We start from the raw sequence: 25,126 nt of genomic DNA, 5'->3' as shown, positions 1-25,126 counted from the left end.
TTCTTAAAGTTTTTGACTCCCATTCTTACATTGGTGGCGTTGTTTTGCTTGTTTACAGGTTGCATCCTGCCATGTGTAAGATCGATGGTGAATAAAATGATTGCTAACACTTTTACCAACTACATACTGTTGCAGCAGAGTGACATGGATCCTAAGGCTAATGTGTGTGTATGAAATGAAGCCTGCACTGAAAATGTTGACAAGTGGTGTAGAGCTGATGATACATATATACGCCATATAGCCTTACAAAATGACAATACAGGGTGGTGATGTTGGGGTTATGTTTTATTATTGTCATTTGTATTAAGAAATATTTAACCATATATGCTTAGAGGTATATAGTTAATTGTGTAGTGATAGGATGTGGGATCTTCAGTAGGCTGTAAAAGGCTTTGTGTGCATTCCAGGTTGTTCTGGTTTTCACACCCACATCCTGGGAGCATGGGAGAGGTCGTACCTTCTTTTATTGTTTTATGGTAGGATAAACGTATCTATGTCTGTTTTACTCTAAGTGCATTTTGTTTAGATGAACTGCTGGACTTCCAGGCCAGCAGGGTTAGGAAGTCACTTTATGGCCACACACACACACACACACACACACACACACACACACACACACACACACACACACACACACACACACACACACACACAGGGTATTCTTTGTTCACATGTATACCTATGTAAGCTGTTATATGTTAATGAACCTATGCATATTCATGTAACCACAATAAAAGGAGTGCTATGGGGAACCTGGCTGAGAGTCTGATGGAGGTTAAGTGGTTGGAACGACACTTGGCTCCAGACAGGCCTCCTCATGCATGAGTAACACAAAGAACGTTGCCTACTTGTGTCTTGTTCTTTGCTGTGTAGCAAATTGTCCTGAGCGTTCCAGCGAATAGGTTTATGCTACGAACCTATCAGTGTATTTAATTGTTAATTAGAATTTCTGGCTCTTCCACAGTGTGTCTGTTTTTCCTCTCTTACTCCATTAACTATTCAACCAGTCACAGCAGATGGCTGTGACTGGTTGTCTGTTGTCACTGTCAGTGTTTGCTCATAAGGGACTGTCTGATGTTTCTCTGTATCTCTTTATTATTATTGTCTTTGCCTTACAATGTAAAGTGTTGACTTTTGTGATTTGATGCTATATATGACTTGAATTGAATTAAATTGAATTGAATTGAATTGAACAGTGAGTGTAGACAGCAGCTTGTTTTGCAACACAGCTGCTGTTTTATGCTGAACAACATTTTGGCTCTCCTGATAAAAGGAAACGTCTTACCTTACTATTAACTGAGCAGCCAATCAAATAGTCACTCTGTAGGAAAAAATGGATAATTAGCTGCTCAACTACACAACATTAAACAGCAAATAAATCCATCTTCAAAAGTCTCTGTGCTTAAATTCCTGAACTTAAATTCAAAGAAAAATGGTTTCTCATGACAGCACAAGTTTCACTTTGTGTAACTGCTTCTGCCACAGCGCAGTCTGGGTCCTTACTCAGCAGAGTGAGATGAAAATAGAAGAGGCACTTATTCTGTTGGTTTTTGGTTTTTTGCCCTTTTTCCCCGTCCCTCTTCCCCGCTGTTTTTCTTTCCCTCTTTCTTTCTCCCCTTTCTTTCCCCCAGTTAAGTCTGTCCCGTATTCAGCAAGTGAAAATAAAATAAACAATAAAAGGTGAATCAAATGGACCATTACGGCAAGGCTGGGATGGTCAATTTGGTAAAGTAAATCCATTGGGCATCTTTCTTCGCCTTTAGACAATAATTCTGATGGCAAAAGAACCAAACGGGACAGGTTAAAAAAAAAAAAAGAAAAAAAAAGAAAATAGAAGAGGCGGATTTTCCCACCCCTTATAGGCGGGGCTGCTGAAGCACCTTTGAATGGGAAGGACATATTTAAAGAGACACAGATCTGATTTCGAGACAGTTCAACATATAATTTATGTGTGATCACTTTCTCTCAATTTACACATAAAATATGGCCATTTCAATAATGTTATTCTAACCATATGTTGAAAAACCATGTAATTATTTCTTAATGCACAATAAACTAAACTAACTTTAACTTTATGGTAACTTCAGTTGGACACTAAAGATTGGGTTCTGAGCTTTAGATATTTGTAGATTACTGCTTGAAACTACATGTGAGAATGTGTAAGAACACTGTTGGAGATCAAGACAAAATCTGTAACTGTAAACAGACATTCATGTGAAAATTAAAACATTTGGTGATTTATAGGATCACAAATATAAATGCCTTGTTTAATACTAAAGTGAAAGATGTGTAATTTCCTCAGCAGTTAATAACAAGGAATTTTGAGTAGTAGCTGTAGCTTTATGAAACTTTAAAAGTGTTTTTAAAATGTATTAAATCAGTAATGCTTTTTTGCCCTGTGATTTTTCAGATATACTGTGTTTGCTCTTAAAATAAACTATTTGAGAAAGAAATATCTAACATATTTATATAATTTGTTCAGCAATTTGAGCGTCACAAACTGATGCTACTTCTCCATTGTTTAAAGAATCAATGTAATATATGCTATTGTTCATGGCATGCCATCTGTCCATAAAGGACCTCATCACATGAATCAGTCACTGCCACAAATCTCCTGAGCTTATTTACCTACTTCTTAGTAAAAGTCATATCTGTAGAATTCTCTTTGATGTTTTAAAGCTTGAGTTAATGACAGACCTCACATAATTACTGGTAAAATGTCTTTCTCAAAACCATGTTAAGACATAAATATGATTTAGAGTTATACTCTGACAGCTGAAACACCTTGTAAAGTACCTGCAGAGCACGTGAGCTGAAAAAATCCCCTGAGAATTAAATGTGCACTTTTTCCATTACTGGGTGTGGGAGTGTAAACACGAGGATGTGATACTTTAAAAGTGAAACTGAAACAAAAACACTCACAGAACGGCCAAATGTTTGACGGGCTGAAAGTTCTCATGTTAGTGTAGAATTGCAGATAAAATGGATGAATATCCGTATCCACTGTTTTTTGAAGCCACTGACTTTACAGACAGAGAGAAGGAGAAAGTGAGGAGATACTTTCAGAAAAGGCGAGAGTCCAGGGGTGGCGACTGTGGAAATCTTGAAAAACTCGGAGGAAACGTTTATAAAATCTGTTTTAAGGAAAAAGAAGGTAGGACAGTCGGTTATTTGTAAAATGTATTCCTATATTTGTGTTTAATTGCAGGCTGTTTCAGTGACTGTTTATGCTCGTTTTAGATCAAGAGAGAGTTTTGCAGAGGAAGTGTCACACCATCACTCTTCCTAGTGGAGAAGTACGGCTGACCGTGAGCCGGACAAGTTCACCACAGACCTCTGACCAGCCATCGACAAGCCAATCACTGGTACAGTTTACTGCTCTTTCAAACATGACTTTTGGTTACAGTAAAAACTCGGCGTCAGACTCTGGAACACTGGAAATAACATAGACAATCCAGTAACGAACAGAAGAGAACACACACTGTAAATGCACAGAGGGGAACGAGGAAACTACACACATAAGGGAGGCACAGCTGACACTAATTGACAAGACGAGACAAGCAAGTAACCAATGCCATGTATGTTATTCCACCTCCATACAATCAAAGATAGTGTTTTTTAAAAACATAGGTCACAAAAAGCCAGATCGTAACACTCTCACTGGACACTTTATTAGGTACACTTTGATAGTACCAAGTAAGACTTCAATGCTGTTTGTTTTAAATCTTTGCTGTTAATTTTTGATTGTAATGTTGTGATGTTATTTGAGTTAATGTTTCCTTCCCATCAGCTCGAAGGAGTCTGGCCAGTAAACAAAATTTTAAATTCTTTGTGGAATCCATGGACACTGCATCTCGCAAGCACACAGATTAAAAAAAAAGAAACCCTAACATCGTGTTTTAACTGATTCACAAACCATTGTATTCTGCTTTCATTTACATTGTACACAATATCGAAACTGTTTTAGAAACTCGGCTGTAGCATATTTCTGTTCTAACACAGTGTCAGAGTCAGACATAACAATAAAAAACAAAAACATATAAAGAGAAATATTAATTTAATGTGTTTTTATTTACATAACAGAAAGGACTGTATGAATCAGTACAACTGAATACTGCTGTGAAATCAACTTTTTTTTTTTAATGTACGTTGATTAGAGTTTTTGAATGAAGGTTATGATTGGTTTTTGATTTACTGCCCAGGCCTATGTGGTACAATCCAATTGTTAATGATAAGTAGTCTATCTTATAGCATAAATTGACAGATTTGTTTGATTTCTTCTCTTCTTTCAGAGCTCTACAAACCCAAACATAAATGGTCTTGAGAAGACTTTCAGGATAGATGTTTTCCTGCTGTTTTTCCTGAGAGACAACTGTAAAGCACACGCATTTTTCGAAAAACAACTGTCGTCAATCGGCTGCACAGTGGAGCTAAATTTCGATGAAGAGGAGGTTTTGGTTAGAGGGGAGGTTGACAAGGGGCCAGGAGGAGGATTTGGTGGTTCTGCAGAGAAATGGGAGTATCAGGTGAATCAGGTCTTCGTCCAGCTCACTGAGACCTACCTCTGCTATCATGTGCTTGAGCCAAAACAGGTGAAAATGGTACTGCAGGACTCGGCCTTTAAGACAGATGATATCAAAGTTTACACAGAGAGTGGCTATGCTGTGGTTGTGGGAGAGGTTGATGCCATGAAGGAGAAGATTGCAGTTCTGGAAAAAAGCCGACCCACCAAAAAGGAAGTGCTGATTATGGAGAAGAACTTCAAACTCATAGAAGAAGAGTCCAATCAAGAAATGCGTGCTAATTGTCCAGAGGTTACAATCATCAGAGGTAGTGCCATGATCACTTTGGAGGGCCCTGACAAACAGGTGCAGTCAGGAGCTGCAAAACTGGATGAACTGATTAAGAACGTAAAAGAGAAGAGAGTTAAGTTCCCTACAGCTCTGCTAACCTTCATGAAGACCAGTGATGCCATCCCAAAATACCAAACTCGCTTCCAGCAGAGACTCAGAAACCCTGTTTTCTTTGAGGTGGGTTCAGATCTGGTTCTGTCCAGTTTGTCCTCTGATGCTCTGAATGAGGCCGAGGCAGCAGTAATGAGAGACTTTAAAGTGACCACTGTACAGCTGCAGGGTGCAATAGATCTTAACAGGTTGAAAGAAATTCTGACGAAAGCCAAGAACGAGGCAAACAGTAGAGAGCTCAGAGTGGACGTCAGCTACATACCAGGTGCCAGTGGAACCTCAACAACCAAAGTCCAACTGGTGGGCTACAGTGAAGATGTGGCCAAGCTCAATGAAGTTCTTCATGACTTCCAGATGAATCAAGTTTCAACTCAAGAAACCATCAATCTGCTTCATCATGACACTGTCTACTGTTTTGATAAAATCTTAGACTTGATTGGCGTGAAGCAGACCAAGGTGACTTTACAAGCCTCACATTTTCCAAATCCTTGTGTGTTTGTGTCTGGTCCTCGATGTCATGTTCAGGAGGCCAAGGAGGCCCTAACATCAACTCTAGACAGTCTGATAGTAGACACCTTGACTCTAGATGGACCAGGGGCTCAGCAGTACTTCCAGGAAGAGGGTAAAGTGACTAAAGAGCTGATAGAGGGTTCCTGTCACGTAATTATCCGAGAGAAGCAAACTGCAGCCACCCCAAATGTGCAAAGACCACGAAACACCAGCAGACTCGGCGATACATCTAGATCTCTCAGCTACAGCAGCAGCATGTACAGCACAGTTGGAAACTCTGCAATCAACAGAACAAACCTGAAGATCAAACTCAGCAGTTTAGAAAATGAACAGGTTTGATTATTTCCATTCAATTCTATTTCCCATAATCTCCAAATAAAATATCAATATTATTCATGTTATTCAATATTAATTGTGCAGGCAAATGTTGTGGTGGTCCCCATGCTCAACAAGCAGCTGACTTCCACAAATATTGGCAAGAGTTTGTTGGCCAAAGCTGGAAATACATTAAAGTTAAAGTTTGATTCAGTCTTAGCCAGTTGTGCCCTCACCCCTGGTGATGTTCAGCTGGTTGATGCACCTCCATCTCTGGGCTGCTCCAAGATTTTCTTCATTGAGTGCTTGCCTTGGGATGGAGTAAGAGGAAAGAGTGTTCAGGTAAAATTAAGGACTTTCATAATACTTATAGTGATGGAAAAGATCTAATTCATATTTAATTTACCTTCAGAAAACCAATGAAATGCATTAATGAATTTCCTTTGGGAATAGTAAAGTTTTATGAAATTAAATAAATATCATTGCTGTGTATAGTTGAAAGGTTAAAATAACTTGATGTTATATACCACAAAATCCAAGCCAGGACTTATCCAAGAAATGTAAGTTTTTTGTGGAGCCTCGAGGTTTTTCTTGTGTGCTCAGTTGCAGTGTGCAATCCAAGAGTTAACTTTGAAAACATAGTTTAAAAATATGTAATTTTTGATTTGCAGGCTCTTGGTAACGGTCTGAAGAGGTGTCTGGAGCTTTGTGTACAGCAGAATTTTGGTTCAGTGGCCATTCCGATCATTGGGCCAGGAATTGTTTTACAATACCCGCTGAGAGAAGCTATTCAAGTGTTGACTGACATCATTCACCAGTTTGGACTATCTGCGTCCTCTGGCTCTCTTACAAACATCCACATTGTCATTAAACCTGGCTACACTGATTCTGAGGAGGTAACCCTTACTTGATGGCCTGTATCTGATCTGTAACATGCAGGCATAAATTATTTATTGTGTTATTTCTGTGTTTTTATCTACAGTGCTACCATGATGTCTACAAACAGCTCAGCTTAAATATGAACCAGGGAGGCCAAGGTAAACTAGCACTACTCAGACTGTCTTCATTATGTGAGATTAATGCATAGTGAGCAGATAAAAAGCATTCAGCCTGTGCCATATTTTACCATCTTCATTAGTACCCTCAGTCATCAGATTAAATATCAAACAATAGCTAATGTGTGGTGTTCTTCCTCTAAGCAATCTTCAGGTCCCTCACCAGTGACTTGGATGACATAACCATGGCAGTGGAAAGTGGGGTTAAACTACATGTGGTGTTTGGTGACATAACCAATGAAACTACAGATGTTGTAGTGAACACAACAGACTTCCAAAATTTTATCCTTGGTAAGTGAAACTGAGGATGCACACAAGTACATAGCATAGTGAGCAGGAGGATCATGTCGTAACTGTGACATTATTTTTAGCCACAATGGTGGCATAGCTCTCTACGAATTTCAAAGGTAAACACACGTTCATGAATGTTTGCTCAGAAATGGGGATGTCTTTTTAAACGTCATCTTTGAAGATCCAAGTTTTCATCTAGTATTATCAGCAGGCCACTTATTTTAAGATCAAATACTTACTTGTATTTTACATCTCGTACCTATCATGGTTGTAGTTTAATATTTTTGTGCAAGTGCTGACCAGGCAAATTCAGTCGGAACAGGTTTGGTGGATGACAAAATGCAAAGCAGAGATTTATGGGCTTTGTTGAAGACAAGCAGGAGAACAACAAGGCAAAAGAACAAACTGAGTCAGTAACAGTCGGGCAGGTAAACAGAGATGAACTGGTATGCTGCCTGTCAAATCAACTGGCCATAAGCAATTCATGATTTCCAGCCAAAAAAAAAGTTGATGGGGATTTAACTTAACCTTTAACTTATAAAGTACCGTTTCCCATAAATGCTTGTGATTTGATTCGGAAATAGAAACAAATCATGTTGCTTGATGAGTCACTGTAAGCAGGAAGCAAAACTAAGGAAGAATGTCTGATATTACACAACATGCATCTGCAATGTGCATGTTGTCTATAGCTATTTGGTGGATTGCAATTAAACTGATGTAAAAAATTAGTGGTGGGGCTCGATTAACTTAATTGATTAATTAATCTAATTTATTATAGGATTTGTAATCATCTAATCTCGTTTAATCACATTTAATTGCTTTCGGAGTTTTACCAGCTTTGATGGAGTTAAAATGACTAGCTTGTGCTTTTGTTTGTCTAAAGCAGCAAAAAAAGCCTCTTGATTCTTTATCCAATCCAATCCAACTTTATTTATATAGCACTTTAAAAACAACAAAGTTGACCAAAGTGCTTTCCAATAATAAAACAGAGATAGCAGTTAAAAACCATACATTAAGCATACAACGAAATTAATATAAATAAAATAAATACATAAATGAAAAAGAAGATAAATAAATCAGTGTATATATTAAATATTAAAACATGAGTAAAATAAACAATAAGATATACAATGAATAAGATTAACAAAGTAAAAAGATTAAGAGTGACCAACAGCTGACTAAAAACTGACTACAAACTGACTCTGATAATACTCCTAGAAGGCCTTTGAAAAAAAAAGTGTGTTTTTAAAAGTGATTTAAACATTTCAAGTGTTGGGGCCAACCTAATATGGAGGGGCAGTTTGTTCCATAGTTTGGGGGCCACAACAGCGAAAGCTCGGTCCCCCCGGTGTTTCAGTTTCGACATGGGGACAGCAAGGAGTGACTGGTCAGATGATCTGAGAGACCTTTGTGGAGTGTATCGGTGTAGAAGGTCTGACAGGTAAGAAGGAGCCAGGCCATTTAAGACTTTAAAAGCAAGCAATAAAATTTTAAAATGAATTCTAAAATGGACAGGCAACCAGTGTAAGGAGGGAAGAACAGGGGTAATGTGCTCACGTTTGCGTGTCCCTGTCAACAGGCGAGCAGCAGCATTCTGGACCATTTGCAAGCGTGATAGTGAAGCCTGCTCAATACCAATATAAAGTCCATTACAATAATCAAGGCGAGTGGTCACAAATGCGTGCAAAACTCTCTCCAAGTCACAAAAAGAAATAAAAGGTTTAACTTTAGAGAGCTGCGTCAACTGAAAAAAGCTTTTTCTCACCACTGTATTTACTTGTTTATCCATTTTAAGAGCTGTGTCAAATTTTACTCCAAGGTTGGTGACAATTGGTTTGACATAGGATGTAAGAGGACCCAAGTCAGATGGAGGGACACCAGGTCCATTCGGCCCAAATATAATATAAGCAAGTAGATGAGAAACTATATCCAGCTTTGAATTCCACCATGTGGAAACATCCTGTATGAGTGACACTTTCTGTTGCTGTCTTGTTTGCTTCTGGTGTAGTTCCTCCATATTAGCAGGGCTGTCTCCAATGCATCTAATTTTGCTTGCTTTTCAGTGTCATAAAGCTGTTGAATTTTACTTGAAATAGCCGTTCGGTACGGCAGCTGTAAAGTTGGATCACCTGACGCTAACTGTAGCACATTTTCTAACCCCCTATCTTCCACCACTGATAGTGTTCTACAGTCCAGAACAGTCCATTTTGCAAGAGAATTTGTAAGTTTGTCCGATGATGACTTGCTAATTTTGGTCCTTAAGCCAGTCATTTCATCACATTTGGGCTGCCGACACCTTTTGTTGGTAATCAAACTGCTAGAGCTAACAGCTCCCACAGTTTCGTGCTTGCTGCAACATGTTTTGCAATTAGATGGTACCATAAAGTTGCAGTGCTTTGGTGACAAAAGTTCCCCTTTGCTTGGAATGCAAAGTGTGATTAAAAGCGCTTTTTTTTAACGCGTTAATTTTTTTCTAATTAATTAATTGCAATCACTGCATTAAAATCCCACCCCTTGTAAAAATACATGTAGGGCAGTTAGCAGGTCCAGCTTTAATTATTCATTATTTTTTTGTTCTTTTTTCTTCTTCTTCTACAGATGGGGTATGCAAAGATATCTTAACTGTAGCTGGACCGGAGGTGGAAGCAGAACTGAAAGCAGGTGAGAAATAGAGAAGTTGCTACTCATCTTCTCATCTTACTTATCTGCCTCTCACTCATGCTTCCTTTGTCACTTTCTGTGCAGCATACGTGGAACGAGGAAAAATTTTTGTGACCCAGTCAGGAAACTTCCCCTGTAAAGCTATTTTTCATGTATGTGGACAAAGGGATGAAGTCTACAACTTGGACTTCGTCCAACTTGTGTGTAATGTCATTTACTATTGTGAGTCGTATAAATACAGCTCAGTGGCAATTCCTGCCATCTTTGCTGGTACGTATTTTGTTTGGCATTCAAGTCTTGTTGTGCTACACACAAACACACCTAAATGCAAGTGGTGTTTCTGCAGGTGCTGGCGAACTGGACCCTACTATTGTGGCAGGTGCCATCCTTCGAGTGATCAAGTCTTCTACATCATCAATGACCAGCCTCACCGACATCCGCCTCATCCTGATTAAGATCGATGTCTTCTTGGCTTTTAAAGAGGAAGCGATGCAGATGTATTCCCCAGCTGTCATCAACAGAGGTGACAGAATTATTCCCAAACTGCCATCTTGTGTGGTTATTTAGTGTAGTGATTTTTTAAATAAAAAGGGATTAAATTATTATTTTACTGAAAATACTTGCTTGTTTGTTTTATCCACCTTCCAGTGTCATTTCAAGAACAACAACAGCAACAACAGTCTGCTCCTTCTGTGAGTGCATACCTCAGCAGTCTCCAAATCAGCTCTACAAGTCAGCAGTCTGTCTTCACGTTTCTGGGTCTTTCCATATCTGACATTGATAATGCCATGGAAAAGCTGAAGCATCAATATCAGACGCAGTGCTCCAGTAAAACCTTCTCAAAGGAGGAACTGGATTTCCTCAGCCAGGATGACATGATGGAGCTGAAGAATCTGGTGGAGTCTGAGGGTTTATTCGTGCAAACAGATCAGTCTGGCACCCTAACAGTGAGCGGATTAAAGAACGGGGTCAACCGGGTGATGCAGAAAATGAATCAGTGCCAGTACATGAACCTCGCTAGAGTGGTGAGAGTGAGGGAGGAGGAGGATGTTTACAACAGAGTGGTTTGGTGCATCCTGGCAAATTACGGTAACTGGGAAAGACTTCCCAAATCAGCTAATCACCAATTGGAAAAAAACGAATTAACAGAAGGAATAACAGACGCACAGGGACTTATATGGGAGGTTGATGTACAGGCAATGGTGGCCACACGACCACTGAGCAGACAGACGACAAAGCTGAAACGACTTGAGAATCTTTCAGGTGAGAAGATAGTTCTCAGAGATGTTACAAAAATGAGCCCGACTGATACTGGAGTTTGATGCTTGAGAGTAACATAAAATTAAATAAACAAATGTTAAGGTTTTGAAAGAAATAATTATACTAAAAACTATAAAAAATGTATTTGCAGTAAAAAATAGTTGCAAAAGTCACTATGAGGAACGACAGTAACACTAAACAGTTTTGAAACAGGAAATGTCGAAATATCAATATTAAAAATATCAAAGTGTCTCCTTATCTGCTGATTTCAAATTGCATTGCAAAGGAGTGTTAGATTGGTGTCAGAAGGGCACCAATATAACAAACAGTGTTAAGACTGATATGTGGCTGGATTGAACCAAATCCCAATTTTTAAACATCTAAGAAAATATGTAAAAGTCAATGACAGCTTTATTGCTAAGCTCTTAAAAATACATAGAAACAGAGGAGGAAAAAATTACTTTTTCAACTTCTTAGAAAACACAAGGCACAGAAGAAAAAAGCTGAGAGAGAATGCAATAAAGGGCAAGGGAAGATTGATGAGACAGAGGAAAGAACTGGACACAAAGTGCAAGAGACGAAAGACCACCAAAGTAAAACAGGAAGTAAGAGATGACAGACTCACAACATGAAAACTTGACAGAGAGACAGAAGATAAACATAGAGACACAGCTGAAGGAACAGAATTGGGATACAAAAGGGGATTAACAAACTTATCATCAGTTAAAGCAAGCAAGCACTAAAGTCATGGAAAACAGGAAATGCATTCCTATGCCAAACCAATAGTTACCGGACTTAATAAAATATAACAAACATGTTGTCTTTTTCAGACTTTACTTTCCCTCTGTACTGGGACCCCATGGCTGCCAATGAGACTATGAAGGTGGTTTCACTGGAGACTTCCTCTGCAGAGTATCAGAGTGTGAAGGAGGCTTTCAAACGAACTGTCACCAAAACTGTGATGAAGGTGGGTGACTTTTCCTGCACAAGTACAAGTACATATATACACAAGTACATGCATACAAGCTGAAAAAGTATATTGTGGGGTTACAGTGCAAACTGCTGAGCATTACTGGCTGTAATGTGGTCTGCTTAACTGGTCAGCTGTCATGATACATGTTAACACTCAGGGATTGTATTAAGTGCACCAGACTTTATATCAGCAGTGCATGTGGTCATTAATTACATATTTTGATAACATAAAGGGTGTAACAAATAGATATTTTTATTTTTAACTGGCTTACTATAAATACCATTTATTGATTTTTATTTAAAAATCAATAAATGGTATTTAATTTCCTATTATTTTATTTAACCTTTAAAATTGATACATTTTAAAAAAATAATAATAATAAATGAATATTAAAAAATTAGAAAAAATAGAAAATATTTTTCCCTTGGAATTTTTTTCCTATGTAAAGAAATGATGTCTTGTAACCTGTGGCAACTGCAACATCATCACATACCTGCTCTCCTTTTGTGTCCACATGTAAGACATGAATTGATTTAATATATTTATTCAGTAAATTTATATAAAAAATCAAAATGATAAAAGCAATACAGGAAATTAAAGGAAACAGAAATCAGTCACATTCTGTCAACAAATTAATTGCCACATTAAAAAATAAATGTCTTTATTTTATTTTATCAATCTGTCTACCTATGTTGGATATTTGCAGTTTCTGTCCACCATATCTCTGTGGTCCATTAAACCGATGTCAATGTATTTGCTCAGAAATGCTATGAAAAATTCAAACTCCAAACCCTACCTCAGAAATATCATGTTTGTAAAGTGTTTTTATTTTTTAAGTTTTTAGAGTTTTCAGTTTTGCAGTAAGAAAGTCATTAATTATTCACTGCTGGAATCTAAACTTCTCATACCTGAAACACATGCCTCAGTTTATGGTTACCACTATAAAGACATGAACTAAGCCATCAGGTGTAATTAATATCCACACTGCATTGTTTGGCATCTCTGTGATCATTTGGCTTTGGTCTCTCTTGTCAGATTGAACGTTTGCAGAACGTTCACCTGCGGCGCGCCTATGAAGCCCAGAAGAAGCACATTTCTGATAAGAACGCACACGAGGGAGGAGCAGCGGAGAAACTTCTGTACCACGGGACGACTCAGGAAAACTGCCACTCCATCATGACAACTGGATTCAACAGGAGTTTTGCTGGGCAAAACGGTGATAATTGTTGCTGAACAAGACAACATTTTTCTGTTGCTTCAAAACGAATCACTAGTGTTGACTTTGTCTTAGAAATTATTACCTCCTATACACCAGGGTTTTACATATACATGTAAGTCTTTACAGCTCTGATCACTCTAACATTGTGTCTTTATTGGTCCACCGTTATGTGGTGACAGATTGATCATTTGCAGACTGCTCCAAGTATTTTATAGTCTTGAATGTGGTTGTATTTAACCATCATTTATAGACACAAACAGGACTCTTAGAATATTAAATGAAAGACTTACAATACTTACGTAATATATGTTGGAAGTCACCATGTGTTATCTATGATGACCTATTAGTAATTTCCTTTTTTTTCTTCCTACATTCAGCAACTGTATACGGTCATGGGACCTACTTTGCTGTAAACGCCAGCTACTCAGCCCATCCCACCTACTCCAAGCCAGCTGCTGATGGTTCTCAGTTAATGTTCGTCGCCCGAGTCCTCACAGGCGTCTTCACTCAGGGCCAAGCTACCATGAAGGTGCTTCCACTCCGAAACAGCCAGCAGCCTCACAACCGCTTCGATAGCGCAGTGGACAAAATTGATAACCCTACCATGTATATTGTGTTCCATGACAACCAAGCATACCCCGACTACCTCATCACATTCAAAGGAGATTAAGGGAAAAGTATTTTCTGCTGTGGAAAAATGAAGGTTTCTGAAAAATCCAAAAAGAACAATATTAAAGTTATATTTCTAACTACATAAAGCTTTATGTAGTAACTGGAAGTGTGTGGAAAAGTTACATTTGTAAAGGACCCAGAAACTTTATCATAGTTTACACTAAATATTTAAGAAAGTTTTGCACACAAAACGCTGTTGGGTACCTATGTGGTAGGTTTCTCTTACAAGAAGATAATGCACTTTTCATACTACAAGCAATCATATTTAATGCATTGTTGACTTTATTTTTTCAGTGTTAAATTTCTTCAGTGTTAAATTATATCTTATTTTAATCTTGTTCTGAAAGCTGTAAGAATTATGCCAACAGAAGCTGCTTATATATTAAGTATATGAAATATGAAGAAATATGACATGTATGTACATATACACACTGAAGGCATATCACATGATTATGCATTTCTATTCTTTTATTTGATTGATATTTGTATCTTACATCTTCAGAAGATTTATTGTATTCTTGTCTTGTCCTTTTTTGTACAAATAATGATAAGAGGAGGTGGGTGATCAACACTCAAATAGAAACTGTTAAATGTAAATACAATTGTGGTAACATAATGCAAACACATATAAAAACATATTCAATTCATAATTAACTAACTGTTGAATATAGCAAACTGTCTGCAGAGGAGTTTAAAATGTTAACTGTGTTACAATGAGAGTTAAACACATTAGTGATGAGATAATAGCTCCGATGGGATGATAATCTCTCTTGTCACACAGTTAACTGTGGCTTGACACAAGCTACACCTTTCTTGGCTGCTACCTCAAAGCACATTGTGCGCTATCTATCTTGCGTGCTGCACAATAACATTTAATATTTAGTATCTACTGTTATCTACTGCTAGCTAGTTTATTGTGATGGTGCTGTATTTATTATGTAGCTGGTTTTTTGTTTGTTTGTTTGTTTTCTCTTCTGTTTTTTTTCTCCATACAGGTTATCCAGGTGTTTTGTTTGTTTTCTTTCTTTCTTCTCCCCTTTCTCACCATCTCTTCTCCCCTCTGTTTTTCTTTTTCTCCCTCTCTTTCTTTCTTCCTTTCATTCGTTCTCCCTGTCCTATCCCCCAGTCATGTCTGTCCCGTATGTAACAACTGAAAATAAAATAAATACATAGTTATAATAAAGGTTAATCAAATGGGGGGGTGGTGGCTTGATATGTTTCCTTGGAAGTAATTCTCCCCCCTAGTGGCCAAAAAATGATTAAAATTTAGCTTTGAAATACATTTATTTAAATGTGGTTATTTTAGAGCTAAGGTTTATTCAGGTTGTCAAAGGATCAAAAAGATAATTTTCCCATATATCATAAAGTCAAACCTCCTGTTTTCATTTACTCAAAAGCCAAATCGTTTTTAAAATATAAGTCATCTAGCAACTAGCTATTCATTTTACTGCTATCGCTGCAGCATTTGAAAAAAATATCAGCAGTGCTGAAGCTAAAGAGCTGAAAAACTGCAGTTACACAACACATTTTTGTAATACCTGGACTTTGGCTCCAACATCCCAGGTCCTTCCATGCGAATGTGGATGTTCTCCAGGTTAAAGCTGAAGGAGTTTGTAAACTCCACAACTGCTATCATCTCTACAGAGGGTACAAGTGTTTTAACCACATGAGTCATATAATGGTCATAAAATGGGGCAGCATGGTGGCATGGTGGTTAGCACTGGTACTGCACAGCAAAAAGGTCCTGAGTTCAATTCCACCATCAGGCTGGGGTCTTTGTGTGGAGATTGCATGTTCTCCCCTTGTTTGCGTGGGTACTCCGGCTTCCTCACTGTCCAAAGACACGTAGTTAGTGGGGATAGGTTAATTGGTTAATCCAAATTGCCCGTAGGTGTGAATGCGAGAGTGAATGTGAGCGCAAATGGTTGTCAGACTGGCGACCTGCGTTAAGAACCGTGACACTTTGGGATACATTAAAGGGCTTTCTGAGGGTGCAAAATATGTCTTATTCAGTAAACATAAATAAAAACTAAAAACACCAACACAAAATGACTTTAGTTAGCTAATGAAATCAAAGAAATAGATCAGCTGTATGCCTAGGATTAAATACCAAAATAAAAAAATGAATTATATAATAAACAGTTGGACTGCATTCTCGCCCTATGACAGCTGGGATAGGCTCCAGCGCCCCACGGGACCCTGAAAAGGACAAGCGGAAGCGAATGGATGGATGGATGGAGTCATATAATACTGTAGATACATGTTTGCTATTAGCTGTTTACTGTTAGCTTGTCACTTTCACAGCTGTTCCTTCATATAAATGTGGAATACTTCATTTTGTTTCATGTTTTTTTTAGCTGTTTTACATCTGTTCTTTGTATCTTGATCTTTTAGTTGAGCTATCAGTTAACACTTTTATGGTGATTGCTATTTCTTTCTGATCGTTGCATTTGATCTTGGGATTAATTTCTGTTATCAGTTGATGACAAGTTAATAGTCTTTGGATTAGTCGTTTTGCTTTTACATTTGATCCACGGTCTCATTGCAGGAGGGTAAGAACTTGATGGTTAAGTGTGAAGCAAACTGCTACTACCCTCAGGATGTTGAGATAATTTGGTACAACGAGGATCCAGTCGCTCCACATCCTAAGCCACTGAACCACAGTGTTCTGTGGAGCCACAAAAAGTCAGGACATGACCTTCTCGCTGTCAGGTGTTTTCTGCCTCCAGGCAGTGCTCAGGGACTTTGGGAAAAGGCTCACATGCAGGGCCCGTTACAAAGAGCTTCACCCTGAATGTGGAAGGTAAGTTATTAGAAAGAACTCAGGACTTGTGACTTTGCTAGAAATTACGCTGGACAGAAATGCAGATTTTGCAGCTTTAACAATCTTCTGATATTTTGATAAGCAGTCACATAGGATGCCTAAAGACGCTTGGAGTTTGTCCTTCTTCCATTTTCTCTCTGCGCGTTAACATTCTCGTCTGAGAGCGCGGGTGGTTTCATTCAGTCAAGGTTGACATGAAGATTTAGTGCGTTAAGACCTGAATGGAGCAACAGAATCAAGGATACCAGAGCATGTAGAATTAAAAGAGTTAGCTAGCTTTTCAACCGGTAGTTCTGCACTAAAGTTGGCATCAAAGAGGACAGAGTTAGTAAAAGCAGAGGAAAAGTGAGTGGCGGTCAATGAATTTATCATGTGCAACTAACACTCAGGTCCCTCGCTGTTCAACTCAGCATTAAACACTGCAGTATTAAACATCAGTGGGAAATGATCCGATATCCCACAATGCTGGATTTCCATAATACAAACATCCAGACCATATGACGGCACCAGATTGAAATCAAATCAAAATCAAGTCAAATCACTTTTATTGTCACATCACATGTGCAGGTACACTGGTACAGTACATGAGAGTGAAATTCTTGTGTGCGAGCTTCACAAGCAACAGAGTTGTACAAAAAATACAATAACGTAAGCAAGCAAAATATAAGAATGGCTAAATCTGAGAGTAATAAATATATGTACAATATATAACAGTATATGCATTACTGGATGTGTATACTAAATATGTTTTTCTACGTGTGTGTGTGTGTGTGTGTGTGTGTGTGTGTGTGTGTATATATATACATATTTTACAAATTAAATAGAGTAAACAATAAAATAAAATATATGAAATATACAGAGGATCTTGAGTGTGTGACCTTTTTCATGAGTTGGATCACTCACCCACTGAGTGAGATTAAAAGTGTCAATAAGGGCAAGAAAGTCCTTTACTAGTGTTCCAGTCTCACAGCAAACATAGATGTTAAAATCACCAGGAATTAATTAATTAATTAGTTCATTCATTTTTTCACTCCTGGCCCTCCATAAGATCCATGCTTACATTCTGTCTATATCAAATCAAATTCTAACTCTACTGTTTGAAGGATACAGCTGATTGTGCACTGCAGGTAACATTTTCACTCTCTTCTGTTGTCCAAGTCTTGCGCAAACTATAGCCTCGTGTCATTGCACTCAGTGTGGCTTTCTACTACTGTTGCCCATTAGCTTCAGAGTTTGTTGTATTGTTCATTCAGAGATGCTCATTGGGGCAACAGTTTAGCTCAATGACGAAGAGTTACTGATTTCTTGTCATAAAATATCAGATGTTAAAAATAACAGAAATGTTTTTTTTTTAATTTTCCAGAACCTATAAAACTTTGGACTGTACTATGTTTAAACATGCACCCCTCCCCTTCCCCCAAAATAAAAAGCAAACAAAAATCTTTTTCCCGTAATGACAGATTATCAAGACCAAATAAGACTAAAGCAAACAGAAACACGGTGTGATGCTGCTAGGATCTGAGTGTAAGAGCTTCTTTAAAACCCATTATCAGTGGTTTTAAATCTCATGTAAAGAAGTTGTTTTTTTCCTGAGAGATATTTTTTTAAATGAAATTTAACCAATGAAAACATATGAACACACACTTATAACAGGCACAGTGGAAAAGCCAAGATTGCAAGGATTGTGGAAAAAAACAAAACAAAAAATCTCTCGCCAGGTACTTTGTGTCAGAGCTCTGTGTGCGGGCAGGCGGAGAGGAGGATCCAAGCGCAGGACTCAAACACAGAATTGTAAAACAGAACCTCAGCTTTATTGCTGACATGAAAACCAAACATGAAGTGAATACAGAAACCAAAAACACACAGGCAAAATCTGAGGGTACGACGCGACAACGAGCACAGGAAAACACAGGGCTTATATACACAGGGTAGTAATGAGGGACCGAGCAACAGGAGGGAGACACAGCTGGGAAAGATCAGGGCTAACGAGACAGGGGGAACAAAGCTGCACACACTAACATAAGACAAAGACTTTTCACAATAAAAGAAACATGAATCACAACTCAGAGACACGGACCCAACACAGAGAGACAGACAGAAAATGACACATGGAACTGAACTATAAGTGAAACCACAATTCCTAAAACATGGATAACAGAAACATGAAACTCTAATAATAATAATCGTCATCATCACCATCATCACCATCATCAAGAGAATGAGTGTGAAAAGATTTTGTTTATTATTCAAATATGCTTTGCTTGTAACTGTGTAAACTTCTGAATGATATGCTGTGATTGTGTAAACTCTGAATGACGATTCACCCTGATAAACATGAAGCTTTGCCTATGCTTATCATATGCCTGTGAAGACAAGTTCCTGTGTAAAGAGGAACGGAAAGTGCCACTTAAGCAGACGTTTAGTATAGTACGGACAGAATGTTTAGTAAGATATGCATTTGTCAGTTAAGCAATCTATATTCTGAGAACAGGCGGAGACTGCCTCCGTCTGCTGTGTAACCTACATGCCTATATAAACTGCAATAAAGAAGAGTACTGGTGTGACTGTCTCTTCAGACGCTCACCCCATGTACATGTGATTTTTATATTGTCTCATTGTGTCTCTGTTTTACTTTGGCAGCCTTCTATTTGGGAATTTTCCCCTGACAATGAGAAAACAATCCAAAACACCAAGATAACTGAAACACAAAGTACCAGAGAAACATAAAGAATAATCCATGATGCAAAATAAACCAAAACATAATAAACTCAAAATACTGGGTCCAACGGACCCAGAACCGTGACACTTTGAGATACATTAAAGGGCTTTCTGAGGGCGCAAAATATGTCTTATTCAGTAAACATAAATAAAAACTAAAAACACCAACACAAAATGACTTTAGTTAGCTAATGAAATCAAAGAAATAGATCAGCTTAGGATTAAATACCAAAATAAAAAACTGAATTATATAATAAACAGTTGGACTGCATTTGACCTCCTTTTGACACAGTTGAACATCAGCTTTTGAAAAGTTTATTTTATATGCGTAGTGATAGAGCGGGTAGCATGCTATCCAACCAGTTGAAGTGTATTCAGGCCAAACAACGTATTACAAAAGTCAGAATGAAGGGTTAAAGTGGGACGGTGTTTTTTATTTTGTTTATTTATTTTTTTGTACAGCAATGGTGTCCAAAAGTTGCGGCTGCGGTACTTCAGCATCTAGATACACTACTAAAGATGAGCAAACACAAAGGGAATAACATGTGGTAGGTAATTCCAAATGCAATGTTTCTATCAGCTCCACAAACATTAGCAAACACACAAACTGTTTTTGTGCAGTTTGTCACACAGTGTGTTGCTAGCATAAGGTCCAACTGCTGTTTTTTACAGGGAGAAAAAAGGAAGTTCTAACTTCAAATGCTGAGGTAATCCAAATTAATCAAGAACTGGACCAACAATTTGTGACAGCACGTCTTATGAAGTGATGAATTCAAGGTGCAGTCATCCTGCCTGCCCTCCTGGACTCCTTTGATCCTTGGTTTCAGTAACAGATACCAAATAAGCATCCACTTCTTCCAGCACCAGGCAGGGCATCACCCTAAGTGGATATGAGCAAGCCTTGAAATTCTTAGAAGAACAGCATGGATGTCCTGTATTAATGCCTGTTTCTGTGCAAATCTTGCCACGAAACCTTAACCTGTGAGGTCTATTCACATGTGTGAATGCCACTACTGGAAGTCAAAAGCCAAAAATGTCTGCTCTGTTGACTGCTTCTGTTCCCCCTTGCCTAAATCTGTAAATAAACTTGTGGAACTTTTACAGTGCTTTGTGTTTGGGTGACCTTTCTATTAATTTATGACACATTCTTCATAATTTACAACACAGAGATAATCCTGTGTTTCATACTCAGTCAACATCTTCATGGTGTTACTCTGTATCACGTCTGTAATTAAAGCCTCTTGAAATCATAGATGTATGTTATCTGTTATTTCAGATTGCCATTACAGATCAGTAGTACACCACCTCAGTTTTCTGCAAGATATTTTTAAATTGAAAACATTTCAAATAAGTGCTATCTTCGAGCTATGCTGCTGTGTTCCCTCAAAATTCAAAATGTGTTCTGTGAACAGTTGCACATGAGCTGATTTAATGCATATTAATTTGAGGTAATATTTTTGCATTTATGTAAACAGTCAGTCTTATGGAAACCAAAGTAGATTCATGAATTCTTTGTGGTGTCTTATATTTGAATCTTCTTAAAGTTTTAAGTATCTCCATTATTTTTTATTTTTTCTGCAGCTTATTGTATGTTATATATATTGTATATTGTTAAGAGATTTTCAAACAGTTTCAAGTATTATTCCCACTTCTATTCATATGTTATTGAAAGTTTATCTTTAATTTCAGTGTTAATAGTTGTTTACCCATTTATTCTTTCCATTTAATCGTATTTTATGATTTTACTGTTTCACTAGAAGTGAAGCTGAAGTAAAGACAAAAGCATAGTGTTCTCAGATATGATTCACCCAGTACATTTCCTCTGTACCTGGCTCTCTACGAGCCGTTTCACTCCCAGGAAGGGGAAAGCAGGATGTTCTTATCTACACTCCCTGTAATAACATTAATAATGAAATAATATTAAATATGAAGAGGCACCTCAGTCAGTTGTGATGTGAGGTGGATAATTGTTAAAAGTAGTCTGCATCAAGCTTGAGGTTTGCTCAAATTCAGTATAATGACATATGAGATGAAGAAAATAAAGAAAATATGTAAACTAATTAAGTGCATAGAGACACTTGACCCGCTTGTAAACCTGTCATCCTAGATGAGATTTTGTTAAGATGAAGAGCAAACCTATACTACCAAGCTAATGAGCAAGATACACACTTTTTATTTTGTATTTTTTTTTTTTTTTTTTTTTTTCAGAGCAGAAGCTGCATGATATTAAAAGCTCACACATGCAGCAGTCTGTGATCTCAGTTTTTTCCCTCACACTTCTGCTTTGTTTCTGATAGCAGTTCTTTTTCTTTTTGTGTCCCAACTCGTGTGTAAGGCCTTCATGCCATCAGCAACTTGTTTTTGTTTGTTTGTTTTGTTGGTTTGAAAAACAAATCTGTGATCATACTTGAGGATCACAGTGACACGAAATGATTAGGTACATGATTTACTGATGCCTAGTTTTAGAGCTGTGAGCTACGAGCTGTAAGCAATGCAAAGTTTTTCCCAACTTAGAAGTTTGACATATGTAACATGTATGAGATATATGAATTATTTTAAAACGAAATAGAAATTGTCCAAAATGCCTTAAGAAAATATGTAGTGCTGTATCTACAGAGAAAAAAGGAAGAAGCAGCATTCAGTAACTTGGATATAACCTTTCTACTTACATTTAGGTGGAAGTGCAGACTAGATGAAAACAGTTAAATTCAACAAAGAGTTCGATTACTCTGGAGAAACGGGAAATGTGTCTGTAACAGGAAAACGTGTAACAGGAACTACATGCCCATACAAAGGAGCTGACTGTGTCAAGGACGCAGACAGACAGAGAGACACAGAGACAGCCAATATGTTTACTCTAACTGTTTTAATAGTTTTGCAATTTTCATTAGTTTTATTTTTCTTTAGTTTTGACTTAAGATTTTAAAACTAAACACATTTTTGCTACAAAATCAGTTAATTTTGTGACCACTCATTGCAGTTTTAGATAGTTTTACTTTTGTTTTTATTTTTATTTCTGTTAACGAAAGAATATATTTTTTTTTTGACTTCTAGTTTTTGTTTTTTCGTTGATTTGACTTATCAATAATGAATTTGATCTGCAGTACGCCATTTTGAAAATATGGCATAACAGAGGGCGACAATTTTGCAGACCAAGCAGCAAAATCAGTAGCAGTACAAACAGTAGACGCACTTATGGTGACAACACCTCTATGCAAATTCCACTGGATATCTTGAGAAATGAACCACACATTTGTGCCATTACTAGAGCGAAAGAAATGGTTGAGGTGCGGAGCAATTCTACAGGATAATCTGATCATATGTGATGGGAAACCGTTACAACCGAAGTCTTTATACAAAAACAGTAGCTCTTGTGACACATGAAGTTGTTCATGCGTCAACAGGAGGGAGTCTAATTAGTTAAAAACACTAGTTAAAGACACTTCTATACATTAAATTTCAAACAAGTCAATAAGAGAAACAACTCTAGCAGAGTGGATGACAAAGTTGCTGGAAAACAGAGAAATAGTTTTGAACAATCAACTGCCGAGTGATTCTCTTCCAGTTTCTTGCAGGTTGAAAAAGGGTTGAACCAATCCAAGAACCACAAACTCCCGAGCAGAAAAGTGAGCAGTAAAGTCTAGACTGCAGACCGCTCTAACCTCTGGTGTTCACTCGGTGGGGAGAAGGGCTATCAGTGGCAACACTGAGACACTCGCTCCTCTTGCTGGGTGTCTACTCATTGGAGGCCAAGGGTGTGTCCACGGTCGAGAAGAGGAGAAACGCTCACAGAGGGAGACCTGATGGAGATGGAAATACTAAATGCAAACCAGGATGCCCCTGAGGGTGAGAAACTGCACAGACGACGTCGATGCTGGACAAGAGGATGCCAACTGACCACTGTCACAACGATGTGTTCCATGCTCGTGTTCACAGTATTCTTATCACTGGCCCTGGTAGGCATGAACACGGCCTGCACCAGCAACCCATGTGACCCACACTGCCCGAGGATTTACCGGCAGGCTCCAAATGTGACGTGTCCTGAAAGGGGAACCATTTTTAAGCTGCAGCCTATGCCCAGAAGAACGCGCAGCGCAACGAGAAACAAAGAAGTGGAGAACAATGCTGCACCTTCATACCTAGCAACACTGCAGCTGACGGCAGTCTGACCAGAGCCCTGGAAAGACTGAAGACCCTGAATGAGAGAATGAAAGAACATTCTGGAGTGGACACTTCCATGTGGGACAGCTGGATGGACATGCTTGGAAAGTACAGCAGCCTAGTGTCATCAATCCTAGTGTCAATAGCTGTTTTTGCAGCCATATTGACCCTATGTGGCTGTTGTTGTATTCCCTGCATAAGATCCATGATCAACAGACTGATAGCCACAGCTATTACACCGGACCCTGTCGGCCAAAAAGAAATTATGACACTGCTGGAGCACGCCGACACTGACGCAAACACCGACGACGAAGATGAAGAAACAACCTGTAACTAAAAGAAAAAAGACACTCCTGTTAATAATGAAGCAACAGTTAAAATGCACTGTCAAGAGACTGTATGCTGATAAAAGTTAAAATGTGTAAAACAAATTAACAACAGGAGGGATATGTTAAGAGATTTTCAAACAGTTTCAAGTATTATTCCCACTTCTATTCATATGTTATTGAAAGTTTATCTTTAATTTCAGTGTTAATAGTTGTTTACCCATTTATTCTTTCCATTTAATCGTATTTTATGATTTTACTGTTTCACTAGAAGTGAAGCTGAAGTAAAGACAAAAGCATAGTGTTCTCAGATATGATTCACCCAGTACATCTCCTCTGTACCTGGCTCTCTACGAACCGTTTCACTCCCAGGAAGGGGAGAGCAGGATGTTCTTATCTACACTCCCAAATACAAAGAGGGGCCCATTCTTCAGAATCACACACACACACTCTGAGATCATAAACTTCACACACACACACATACTCTGAAACGCTATAAATAAAGAACTGCCGCATACGCTGGTTGTGAGCCTGAGACAGCAGCGCTCACCCAGCGTGCGCACGTTGTTACCATCTAAACTGTCTTGAGTGTCTTTATTTCGCCTGAAGAATGTCTTGTTTAAATATTTACTCCTTACATATATTATTGTGTATATTGCAGTAGCATATCCAGAAGCTAGCTATCTATCTATCTATCTATCTATATATATATATATATATATGTATATATATATATATATATATATATATATATATATTATATATATATTATATAATATAATAATATAATATAATATAATATAATGTATATATTATTTTATTTTTTTTATTTTTTTTAACATATCCTGTAAGTACTTCAGATATGCACAGGAAGCAGTTTGGATGCCACTGCCACTATGGATATGAATCTATTTTATTTGCTGTTGAAATGTGAGATATTACTGCTAGAAACGCTAGGAATGCAGTCATTGATGACATCTTGACTTCAAATAGCTGATTGCCTTAATTTACATCCAACACATTTCTTACTGTTCTGATCCATGTGTTTGAGGATGGTATGTTTACACTATTGACATAACAAACTCTAGCATTTCACACAGGGTAAAGGGCACTGTTACAACATTTCACTCACTACAACCACATTTCCTTCATGGATTTTGGTAAAATATTTGAAAAC

General features: G+C 37.9%; 1 protein-coding gene across 2 annotated transcripts in view; it reads left to right on the top strand.

The window, feature by feature from the left end:
- Positions 1-2,934: 2,934 nt before the first annotated feature.
- LOC106098407 (poly [ADP-ribose] polymerase 14) overlaps positions 2,935-25,126 on the top strand; it is a 208,140-nt gene continuing 185,948 nt past the window's right edge. The window contains exons 1-14 of one of the 2 annotated variants that reach the window (XM_019353409.1): positions 2,935-3,154; positions 3,241-3,365; positions 4,293-5,807; positions 5,895-6,131; positions 6,461-6,685; positions 6,772-6,826; positions 6,989-7,135; positions 9,734-9,796; positions 9,881-10,066; positions 10,143-10,319; positions 10,445-11,059; positions 11,887-12,023; positions 13,065-13,245; positions 13,626-14,574. In XM_019353409.1, the coding sequence (XP_019208954.1) occupies positions 2,983-3,154; positions 3,241-3,365; positions 4,293-5,807; positions 5,895-6,131; positions 6,461-6,685; positions 6,772-6,826; positions 6,989-7,135; positions 9,734-9,796; positions 9,881-10,066; positions 10,143-10,319; positions 10,445-11,059; positions 11,887-12,023; positions 13,065-13,245; positions 13,626-13,918 (4,128 nt within the window). In that variant the 5' untranslated portion in view covers positions 2,935-2,982 and the 3' untranslated portion in view covers positions 13,919-14,574. Of the gene's footprint in view, positions 3,155-3,240; positions 3,366-4,292; positions 5,808-5,894; positions 6,132-6,460; positions 6,686-6,771; positions 6,827-6,988; positions 7,136-9,733; positions 9,797-9,880; positions 10,067-10,142; positions 10,320-10,444; positions 11,060-11,886; positions 12,024-13,064; positions 13,246-13,625; positions 14,575-25,126 lie in introns of those variants that run through there. The other variant, XM_025905502.1, reaches the window with a different exon arrangement.

Source organism: Oreochromis niloticus, linkage group LG3 (assembly GCF_001858045.2).
Source record: "Oreochromis niloticus isolate F11D_XX linkage group LG3, O_niloticus_UMD_NMBU, whole genome shotgun sequence".
Classification (NCBI taxonomy): Eukaryota; Metazoa; Chordata; class Actinopteri; order Cichliformes; family Cichlidae; genus Oreochromis; species Oreochromis niloticus.
This window is presented reverse-complemented; position numbering and strand designations above follow the sequence as displayed.